Source organism: Polypterus senegalus, chromosome 13, assembly GCF_016835505.1.
Source record: "Polypterus senegalus isolate Bchr_013 chromosome 13, ASM1683550v1, whole genome shotgun sequence".
In the NCBI taxonomy this organism is placed as follows: domain Eukaryota; kingdom Metazoa; phylum Chordata; class Cladistia; order Polypteriformes; family Polypteridae; genus Polypterus; species Polypterus senegalus.
The window spans coordinates 115,396,921-115,409,153 of record NC_053166.1 but is presented as its reverse complement, the minus strand read 5'-3'; the positions used below and the strand labels follow the sequence as shown (position 1 = coordinate 115,409,153).

The following is a 12,233-nucleotide window of genomic DNA, read 5'->3' as shown; positions in this document are numbered from 1 at the left end:
TTTTTGACACTTGATTATTTAATTTGCGTTCTGCCATTTTAAAATACCAGCTCTAATTAAAGGAATTTTTTCACGTTTTGTTTATCATTGGTGTTGACTGGCAAATTTGCCAAAGTCTTCTTTACAACCAATTTGCTGAACAATTAGATAGATAGATAGATAGATAGATAGATAGATAGATAGATAGATAGATAGATAGATAGATAGATAGATAGATACTTATTATTTTCCTTCCTTCCTGGTACAAGCCTAATTCCAAGCCCCTTAAGTATTATTTTAGTAACAAATTATTTTAAACCAAAAATGATTTTGTAGTGTTAGGGGGAGTCAATTCTGCCATTTTCAGTTCCATTTTTTAGGAAATGTGTATTACTTCTATGCTTCTTTCTTTCTGTAATTTCTTTCTTTTGTATATTTATTTTACAGGCTACTGACAGGGATGACCCAAATACTAACAACAGTATGATACGTTATGGCATTATACCCAGTAAATACAGTTCCAACTTCAGCATTGATCCAATAACAGGAGTTTTAACAAATAATGGAACCTTATATCGGGAGAATATAGACCCAGCATTAAATGGCAAAATTCAACTGAATGTGTCAGCCTGTGACTTGGGAGTTCCCAGCCTCTGCTCATTTGTATTAGTCGTCATAAATGTGGAAGTAAGATCATCTTGATTTCTAAGTGTTATTATTTAAGGGATGCCACAAATTTAATCAGGGAAATCATTGTGTGCTTGCAATAAAGTTACAGTTACATCATGTACTTTTATAAACATCCATCAGTTATTTGCAGTAGTTGCAAAGTGATAACCTGTGCATGTGACATCATCTGGTTTCTGGAGCAGAGGAGTAAAAAGCCAAGATGAATGAGAGATACCAAGCAAAGAAAAGGTGATGCCTGTTAGCCAAACATGTTATCTGAGTGCTGCATTATGGAGCTATTCAACTTGGCATACTTCAAACTGGAGATGATGGCTCTTTCTGGGTAACTTGAATGTCCAAGTTCTGCAGTAGGGTGTACTCTACTTAGACATGCGTCCAGCCAAGGAAAGGTAGCTGGCCTAGCACTGTGTTTTGGTGTTTTCTTCTCAGCATTACCTTTGCTATTATTATTTAAATAAACCATGCCCCATGACATTCTCTAGGTTGATTAGTTAAAATAATACAATAATCAAGCCATAAAATATATTTTTATTTCACTGTATTGCTACTCTCTCTTTGTGGTATATGCACTGTATGACCAAAGGTAAAATAGACCAGGTCTAGTATATTGAATACATAACTAGCAAACTGGATAATAAATATTTATGATTAGGTTAGATTAGATTAGATAAAATGTATTAATCCAATCGGGAAATTCAGATGCATACAACAGCAGAAACATAAAAAAGCATACAGATTTGCAGAACAGATAATTCAGCCAATCAATGAATCAATTGTTAAATAAATAAAAACAAATACATGTATATTGTGCAGATATTTCAAAATGAACTTAATGAATACATCAGGAGGATCCACTGAATTGCCTGATAGCAGTGGGCAGAAAGGATTCCCAGAGGCACTTCTTTCTTCTGAACTTGTAGCTAAAAGCACTCCAAGACAGGTAGAAGATGGAGGGGATTTTTCATGATGGCATCCAAATTTGCCACCATCCTCTTTTTCCACAACAGCTTCCAGTGTGCCAGGGGTTCGCCCTGTAATGACGTAGGCTTTCTTGATGAGTTCAGGAATTGAACAATGAAGGGCCTTGCGCTATGAAATAACCTGGGTCTCATCAGAGCTCTTGAGAAGCCTGCAAAATACTGTGACACGGTCTTATACTTGTATTTACCTTTTTTTATTCCTTGTTGTGTATGACCAGACAAATACCAGCCTAAGAGAAAGGTGCTCCTCTCTTCTGCCCAAACAGAAAATTTAGCAAATTTCTGAGCAGGTTTCTGATATTGGAGCTGAAACAGAAGACTTCCCAGTTTCTATTTTGGTTTTGGGCTTGGATGCCTTTCCACGGGGTGGGGGTAATTTTTAGGTATCCCTTTAAGATAGTTCTGTCTAGGAAGTACACCTGGACATTCATCTTAGACAATGATGAGAGAAGCTATTTGTGTAAATTTCACAATGAAACTAAATGAAAATAAATTACATTTTGCTTTTAGCAAAATGTGTACCATTCACACAAGTAGAAAGTTGTAGTTGCTGTCTAGAAACATTATCATATATTAATGCTGCATATGTCTGCCGGTCATTTAATGTTTAAATAAAGATCTCCAGTGAAAAGAAATCACTGAAAGTGTGCCTATTCTCAATTAGGATTAGGATAAAGCGGTTTCTAGGAAGTACAGCCCTGGGCTGCTGTCTGCTTACTGAATTTCTGTGTGGAAAATATCAAGCATGCCATATTTTGAAAAATGTTCTGCACTATTCTATGATGATTTGAACAAAAGGAATGAAAAGAATTGATTTTATCGGTGTGGTACAAATTACAGGGGTTGCTAAGGGTAGTCCTGAGATAAGCTTCAACTCTCATTCCTTAACTTTGAAGTAATTTGGGGAATTGCAGCAGTAGTGATCCCTGGCTGGGACTTAAAACCCCTTTCGTTCACTGCTTGACTGAATTTGGAGTTGGGAATGAGCTGGACAAGAGTTCTGCTGATATGAGAAAGAGAGAATAAAGCTTTGTAAAGCTTCCACACAGGAGATGTGGAAAGAATACTTAGTGGCGGTGCTGATGGTACGAGGGTGAGAAATGGATCTTCCTCTCCTCTATAAAAACAAAGAATTATGCTCTTCCTTATGTATAGAAAGGCCCTGAGAGGTATCTGGGCTTTATTTTCTTTTTGTTCCTACTTGTGTTGCTCCTTCTATTCATCTGTTTCTTGTGTTTTATTTATACTAAGCTCCACTTTTTATTAAATTTGGTTGGCCTCCTTGGCATTATTTGGATTTGGAGATGACTTAAGATCACCCCCAAGGGTGATCACAACATTTTAATAAAAAAGAGCGATTTTATTTCTGTGAAAGTTAGTGAAGAAAACTCATCACAAAGTAGTAGTAGCATCACAAAAAAATTCATTGTGAGCTTGAGGAGACACAAAAAGTTGTGTTCCAGTTTTTATGAACAGGAGCTTCTACAACATACTGAGTCATGAGGTCTGCATACTTTTTAAGATGTGGCTTCTGCTTGTTGTTCTTTTTTTGGAAAGAAGTAAAATGTGACCTTTTTTTGTTGTTTGTTACCTGAGATTAGTTTCATCTAATTATTGGAGATGATGAGAAATCAATGATTGTAAAACCAGGGAACTGAAAGAGGTTGTACTTGGTTTTTCAAAGAACTGTTTGCATATTTAATGCATTGATCAATATACAGTATATATGTTTTCTTTCATGTGACAGTAATAGGGCATAATATCACTCATCAATGGAACTAAGATAATAGGAACTGTATAATTAAGGATAACGCATGACGTTTTATCAGAAAAATGACACTTGCAAAATTTATATTCTCAAATGTGCCAGGGCCTATTATTTAATTCACGTGTTTTCTAAAGTATGCATTGTATAGCATATACTGTACTGGACTAAGTGCTATCCATTTCTCTTACAGGACATAAATAACAACAATCCAGTCTTCTTTCAGGATCTATATAACTTTACTGTGCCAGAAAGTGAGCCAGGTATGCTACCTAGCAGTTTAAATTTGATGCATAATTTTCAAAGCAGCATTTTTATAATATCTAGGTTGATGACAGAGTTGGGTTGATGTCAGTGCAGGTCCAAAGAGGTCCTTTTGATTGCATAGGAAGACATTAAACAATAAATTTGTGGTGTCAGCTCAATGTACTTCTCCAGATATTGAAATGCCAATATGTAAAATAGACAGGTGGTGAAACAGTCTCACCTGCATCTGTAATCATTTGCTTGTTCTCCACTGTATGTCTGTTTTTTTGTTATATATCACAGACATACATTCTACAGTAGGTTTAATGGATACTCTAAATTATCCCAATGTGGGTAAATGTATGAATATATTATATTATGTATTGCATACCCACTCCTGCAGCCTTATGCCTAAAGCTGCCATGACAGAATCCATCTTCTCCCAATGCTCCATGGTCTTCAAATGGATTATGGCTTTGTGCTGGGCCGGCTCCTCATCCAGAGTTGGTCCTGCCTTGTAGCCAGAGGCTTCTAAGATAGATACCAGGGCCCAGAATTATATTGGTGGGTTTAAAAATGTTATAAATATAAATATTAAAGTATATCATGACATAAGTGACAGAGGTTCTGTCCTATTAAAACTTTTCATTGTGATAAAAGAATAAATTTTTTAAACTTTGCATTTAAGTATTTAGACTCAGTTCCAAGTTTTCTTAATGCTAACTTGATGATCTTTTTTTTTTTCTTTTTTTCTAGGAGCTTATGTTGGAATTGTGACAGCTCAAGACCCCGACCAAACTGAAATCAATAATCGCATTACTTTCAGCTTTTCTCGTGGAAATGTAGGGAAGTTTATAATCAAATCCAGCAAAGCCAAAGACAATCAGAGTTATATTGGGAATATTTCTGTGGCTCAGGATGTTTCATTAGACTATGAGGAACAAAAAGAAATTATTCTGTCTGTTATTGCCAGTGACGGTGATAGGACGGCAGACGCCACAGTAAACATTATAGTGACAGATGTTAATGATGAACCCCCAAAGCTGGATGCCACCACATTACAAGATGTTTCAGTCAAGGAGAACAAATCGACTCTTGGCATAGTCAGAGAAATCATTGGAACTGACAAAGACACCAATCACTCTTTAGTCTACCAGTTGGTTTCAACAATACAATGCAAATGCAATGCAGGTGTGGACGATACAGTCTGTCGCAACTGGTTTTACCTGGACCCAAATGGCTCAGTGATTGTGAATGAGAGCTCAGTCATTGACTATGAGGAGTGTCATCAAGTAATAATGAAGGTCAAAGTTGTTGACATACTTACAGAAAAAGGAGTTAATCACAGTGAAACAGGTGAGTACTATGCAAATGTGATCATTTTGAATTGGACATGTCGAGCCATCGAGTGTGTAGGTTAAAAATCACCTCTATAATAATTACCACATCATTTAACTTCACCTACGGCCTAAGTAGATTGAGGAGAGAGGTTGATTACAATGGAATATGTCATGCAGACTTAAGATGGATTGAATTGTTGTTCGTCTACTCAACACTTTTTACAGAAACGTGCAATGCAGAAAATAAATTCCTGAGAGACACATTCAGCAGTAACGATTCCATTGAAAGCATCTTTGAGCAGCGGCCACTGCGTGCTGACCAGTTCATAGACATCCTGGAAAAAAAATTACAAGTCAGTAGTATGTAGCTGCTGTTCATGATTATAAGTTCTGATTAATTATTGTTTATTAATTTTGCAGATTCAAGATAGATATCAGAAAACTTAACACCAACCATAGGCTGGCCTGTGGCTTTGAAAAGCGCATGCACTGTTCTGATCTTCAAATACTCACAATGTGCTGAAATGCCACATTGCCATGCCAGATTTGAAACTTTTACAATTTAAATATTTCTCAACCATTTTTAAAGGGAGTGTATAAATAAGGCACTGAAAGTATGCTTAATCTTTTGTATTATTTTGTAAAAAGTGACATGAAAATGCCAGCCTGACTAAAGTGCCACCTGAGGTGATTTCCTCATCATCTCACCGCACGTGTCAGCCCTGAATGCGTTACACTGTTTGTCGACTACATCATTTAATTAAAAATATATGCATCTTTAGAAATGTTGATAAAATTTTTATTTACTGTTTGGTCTGTTGTTTCTATATATGAGAAATATTTCAGTATGCCATATGTTCATTTCTGCAAGGAATAATTTAAATAGTAGGCCTACATGTAATTGGATGCCATGTGCATACTTCAGCAGTAATTGGGCATGCATTTTACAAATAATGACTATCCAGATGACAATATTTTGAGATGCAGGAAAAATCCAAACAGACATGGGAAGAATGTGCAAACTGTATATTGACCACACTAACCAGTGTGCCACCCGGAATATATTTTACATTTGCCTGTTTTATACAATCAGAAAATGTTGTACATACTTCATTTACAAGACACTGTATATCACATAGTCACATTTAATTACACTTGATATTATTATGTGCACTGAACTTCAGAAGAAGTGCTGATTATGCTTTGCACGAGTGGTGTCTTAAATATTGATATGGTGGATTTGTTTCCAACAAAGGATTTCATTTTGTAAGATTTAAGTGAATAGCAAAGCAAGTTAATTATTTATTTATTTTTTAAGTTTATTTGTAAAACCTAAATTATGTGATATTTTTTTCAAAATGTTTCGTTTATTTGTTTTTAATAACCTAATAGAACTCGAGCTATTCACCCATTTTCTGGGTGCACTAAGTCCAATCTCAGGGCCAGAAGGGCTGGAGCCTGTCCTAGCAGCAGATTGATTTTAAACACGGTCATGAGAATTGCTTGCCTTTTTCCCAGTCCAGTGAAGGGTGCACTTAACCACGGTCTCACAATGGACAAATGTACTGTACAGTGACCATTAACCAAACATGCTTGTAGTAATGCAGTTTTATGTTCTGTATTTCAGGAACTTTGATCATTAACATCCAGGATATTAATGACAATGCCCCCGTGATCACTGTTAAGGACAATGTATTCGGTATGTTGGGTTTTACTTTCCCATGAGAACGCACATTATAGTGATAATAAAGTGCCATTAAGACATTAAGAGCTCTCTGTTGTGCTGTGGAATCTGAGGAAGAAATCTGCTATAACTTAAAAGCATTTGAATCATTAAAAACATGTTAAAGAATATATTAATGCTTGATATTCCCATTCCCAACAATTCCACTTTATGGTCAAATATGGATAGAAACAGTTTGACTTTTTAAAAAGTTAAATGTTCATTTATTTTTTTAATTAAATGCTAACATATTTTTTCATTACACTTTACCAGGTAAAGTAGTAAAATTATTGCTCTTTTTTTGAAAAACAAAAAAACAAACAAACAAAACAACAACAACATGTTTTATGTATATATAAAAGATTTTCAAAGCAGGTATCGCATCAAGAAAATTCCTTGCCTTTTCCTAAATTTTCTATGTGTATTTTGTTTAAATTGTATTATGGTTTACAAGGTAACAGAGGCAAATTATGAGGCGAGTTCCCTTATAGCTTATCTGGGTAAGAAAGCACATTCTTATCTCAACCCCCTGAGTTCATAGCCAAACTCTCTGTGTAATGCTATGAAATGAAAAAATGGCTGGCCCCTCAGTGCCTGCCTAATGGGAAATGTATAATAAAACAATGAGATGAACTGAAAGGCACTTGTGTATTTTAGTTGATTTTAAAATTTTACAAAGTATAAAATTTACACACAAACAAAAACTGAATCTCAAATTGTGTCACTAATGCTGTCTTTCTTTCAATAGTGGTGGTCCCAGAAGTAGCCAAGAAGGACGATTTAGTCACTTCATTGTCTGTATGTATTTTCTTGAACATTATTAAGTTAAAAGCTGAAGGCCTAGTCTAAGGCAAACATGCTGATCATACCTCAACTTTCATTTTCTGAGTCTGTGACTTGTGAATTCGCTGTACAAAAAGAGTTTTCCCTGTTTCTTAAATTTTTGGATTTCACCACTTAGCTCAGTCCTTTTATGTTTCCACTACAGCAGCACTTTAAATATCAAGAAAGGGCTCCAAAGCTTTATTTTGAATTATGAGAATAATCAGAGGATTCTGCAATATTTAACTATTAATGTTAAGGTACATTAAATAATTGTGTTAATAATTATTATTAATGATTTACACATTAAAGGTTAATTACTAAGTTCTTATTTTAACACAGAAGGAAATTATTCAAAGTGTAGTACAGTGTATATATTCTGAACATTCAACCTGGCTACAGACAGACACCAGGACACACAGAAGTCCAAACATACGCTTTTATTTGTTTTCATAATGCATAGTCCTTTAGCAGCACACACAGTGCAATCGCAAGCTCCGTCCTCTGCCTTCCGACTCCAGCTCCCAGAATGGAGTGAGGTGGCCATTTTTATGTTGCACCTGGATATGCTCCAGGTGCGCCCGGATTCTCTTCCAGTAGCACTTCCTGGTGTAGCAGAAGTGCTGCAGTCCAGGTATCCTTGTTCGCCAAGGTACCCCATGGTGGTGGCCATGGCTCCCAACAGGTTTGAGCCTCCAAGCTCCAGTCCCGTGGCCCCGATGTAAACCAGGGAGGCTGCCCTCTCGTGTTCTGGGGGAGGTGTCGTCTCTCACCCGGACCTTCCATTCTCCAGGCGTCCCAGTCATCCATCGCAATATATAAGTGTACGTATAAGAAAAGAATGCACTGGTGAGTTCAGTAATTGCAAAGTTTATAGGTTGGCCAAGGAAGGCCTCTACTCCTGATTACAGAAGAATCCTCACTGTGGTAAAGAAAAAGCCACAAATGCCTGTCCAACAGATCAGAAACAGCTTCACATTTTAATAGCCCTGCCATTGATATGTCCTAAACATTATAGTACCTTGAAATAGGGAGACCATGTTGAAAAATGGTTTCAATTGCAATAAGGTATAGCTGAAATGTATGTTAATACCCTTAAATTAACTTCTGCAATATGCACTTAAATGATGATATATACAGTATGTGTGTGTGTTTGTGTGTATATATGAAGAATACCTCAGGTTTTTCAGTTTTTATGGAAATGCACACAGTTTAATGTCTTAATGTTTCATGAAATCAAGGCATAGAACAAATTAACAATGTCAAATAAAAAATAAGTCAAAGAATCATTAAGTGCACAAAATTTTATTCAAACGTTTGATTCATCAAAGTAGCCACCTTTTGCTAATATAACAGCCAAAATGTGGTAACCCTTTTGATTCAGAATACTAGTCACTCTGTACTCACCTACTCTGCCTCCTCTTCCATTTTTGATAGTTGGTGTCACACATTGAGGAACCATCCTTTCGTCAGGTTGATGGCCTACAAACACCCTGTATGATGAACTGAAGATTTCAAATTTTGATTCATCGGTACATAACAATGGCATTCTTACTTCCACTTGCCCTGACAAAGCTGTTGCACAAAGTCTCCTCTTCACAATAGAAACCGAAACTTGCTTTTCTCGACCACTGTTAAACTGTGCTTGAAGCTATTGTGCTAAGAGACATATATCACACAAGCCGGTGACCATCAGAAACCTGTCTTCTGACTGGGCCATGACTTTGGGTCTGCTAGATCTCTTCCTATCAGAGTTTCTTCCAGTTTCCAAATGCCTTTGGATTGTGTAGGATACCACACTCACTCACACTTTGATTTTTTTGCAATTTCTCTAAATGAAAGGCCTATACTTCTAAGGGTAATGATGCTCTGTCTTAATTTATTTGTTAATTACCATTATCTTGTCATTATCACTGGAATATAAAATTTTCTATAGTGTAATATTGTCCAAGTAGTACTTCAGAGGGTGTAGTATCACAGTCTGTTTCAACTCGGCTTTAAGAAGTCAGAGGGTTTTTAAGTAATCAACAGAGTTTGGGAAATTTGTACAAATTGTTTGCTTCATCTTGCAAAGCTTAATTTATTTAATTGCTGCAGAACATCTGTAGGATGTAACATATTAGTTGCTCCCTGAACAAAGCCCATTTGTAAAATTCTGAGATTTCATTTTTTTCAGTTTCTGCTTACCTAAACTTTACATTTAAACCACTGGCAGTTTACTGATGACCTTTTCATGATTTTAGGTCAGTCATTACATTTCAACTGTTATATATATATTTACATTGTCCCCTTAAACTTAATACACTTACTCAAACACTGTTGCAACATTTTGATTGTTGGAAAATAATAAAAGGTGTTTAATGGCGGTCAAACTACCCTTTTACAGTAGTCATCAAATCTTCATTGCGTAAGGGTTTTGTTCCTCTACATGCAAGATCTGGGGTCCTAAAGATGGTCCAACTGCTCCAACCTAATTTACGTTAGGAAGTGTAACACAAATCTTGTGCATTGGTAAATTGTCTTGATGAAACAACATTTAATAGCTCAATTTTGTGCACCTTTTTTGTGCCATACATACTTCCATATCACATAAGCAAAATACTTTCTTGCAAGCATCTTTTTGCAATGTTAAATTGTCAAGAAAAAAACAAAAACAAAAAAACATTTCAAATAAACACCACAGTGCTACCAACACTAATTTGGACCTTATGATTCTTAAGTGAGGGAAATCTATTTTTTGTCTCCTTGGATTGCTGTTTGGCCTCGGCATCAAAAGGGTGCACCCATAAGTCATTTTCTGTGAGTGACCCGACATTTGCGTGATAGACATATGAGCGCCGACAAAATAGCGCCCATTAAAATTGATTGAAATGTTGATTGATTGATTGATTGATTAAAACGCAGCGTCAAAATTGCGCCGTCAAAATCGCGAAATTTTCATTAAATATGAATTACTAGTTTAAAGCATATATAATAATGTTTATTTTAGAAGTCAATATTATGAGACACGGCATTCAGATAATCCTTAAGATCACACCCTGCATATGTAGGAAGAATTGCAGCAAGACATCTTGATAGTTGAGCGTATTTAGACTTGCTGGCTGCCTGAGTGCTGGTAATTCCGCTTTGTATACAATGCGTTATGCCAACCCTCGACTGAGTTATTTGTTCAGGGCATGCCATCAGCAACACGTTCTTGCATGTTCCACATGGTGATAGGAAACAACGGGTTGGCTCGTCGATTGCATCTCAATCGACCAACATAATTGTCCTCCCAGTAATCATAAACATTCTGGAGATTGTCGGGTGTACTCTCACTCAGTTCATCGAAAGCGGACCCAACATCTTTCGGAGGAACGAAACTCAGTGCAATTAGCATCTTCGAATACAGTTATAACCTAGCTCATAATGTGTACATAATGTACACGTACGCGTCCCACTCTCTTGGCCTCTCTCGCGATTTTGTCGTGGCGATTTTGTCGGCGCGCATTTATCAAAAACCAGTTAGCGAGTTTGTCGGCACTCATTTGTTCGTCGCGGTTTTCATGAAGAAAGTTTCAGAATTCTTTTATAATCTTGGCAAGAGACTTTGTGAACTTTTTAATTGCGTTATCTTCTAATCTATGAACAAGACCAATCTTGCAGATACATTTATTGTGTTCAAATTCCCAGTTAACATTGTGTGTATTTACAACCCCCTGTAACTGCAGCTGTCTTTCAAAATGTGATTCGAGAATCCACAATCACTATGTCATTATTTTTTGTAACAACCACTGTCACTGCTGACTATGCCATAACAATGAACAGATTCTCATAATGTATCCACCAAATCTACTGCTTTTTCAGTTACACTTAACTGTTTTTCATCAAATACTTTAGGACTTCCCAGAATTTACTTTGCTTTATTTTCTGCTTGTTCCTTTACTTACTTATTAACAACTTTTTGAGATAAGTATAATTTTTAAAGGTGTGAAATGTGGCACTTACAGATAAATTTACTTTGGCATATTAAAACACTATTATTTCCCTTTAATATTTAGGACTGATCTCCCCAAGACAAAAGTCTACACCAGTGATGTGACTTGGTCAAAAGGAACATCATTATGCAGCATTCAATCAATGATGTCTTTTGGTCAGGGCTTGACATGGCCAGTCTAACTGAAACTCTTGTTGCTACTTCCCTGCAGTATGAGTTGATAAATTAAGCAGACAAATGATATTTTACATAGTACTTTACAAATCATGCCAAGTTTTTATCTTACATACTTCATTGTGTATAACGCCAGTAAATGCACGATCTATCTTCATCATGTACAGTGCCTATCATTTGGAGAACACACAAAACACCTCAGTGCAGTTCGGTTTTGTCTTTTGATCAGAGCATTTAAAACTCTTTACTAAACAGTTCAATTATATTACAAACCACAATGAGCAAAATCCTAAAACATAAAGAAAGTAAAGTGAAAAAGAGCCATTTGGAAGAGTCCTAGAGGATTATGGATATGTAAGTAGTTAGACATCTTTTCCCAGTCTGTATCATTCAGTTTATTCTACATGGAAGCGTTTTCATTATCTCTTCATATTGAGTAAATGTGTCATTTTCAGAATTTCAAAGTGAGCTATAACAAATTTTCAAAGAAATCATGCAAGATGTACGCTAAGCCTACATGTCTAGTCATTAGCTTCTT

At 36.1% G+C, this 12,233-nt stretch overlaps 1 protein-coding gene across 1 annotated transcript in view; it reads left to right on the top strand.

Moving 5' to 3' along the window:
- Positions 1–12,233, top strand: part of cdhr2 (cadherin related family member 2) — a 129,723-nt gene that overhangs the window by 77,195 nt on the left and 40,295 nt on the right. Inside the window, exons 17-21 of the mRNA XM_039776154.1 lie at positions 427–666; positions 3,608–3,677; positions 4,417–5,016; positions 6,628–6,699; positions 7,472–7,521. Coding sequence (XP_039632088.1) covers positions 427–666; positions 3,608–3,677; positions 4,417–5,016; positions 6,628–6,699; positions 7,472–7,521 — 1,032 coding nt within the window. The remainder of the gene's footprint in view (positions 1–426; positions 667–3,607; positions 3,678–4,416; positions 5,017–6,627; positions 6,700–7,471; positions 7,522–12,233) is intronic.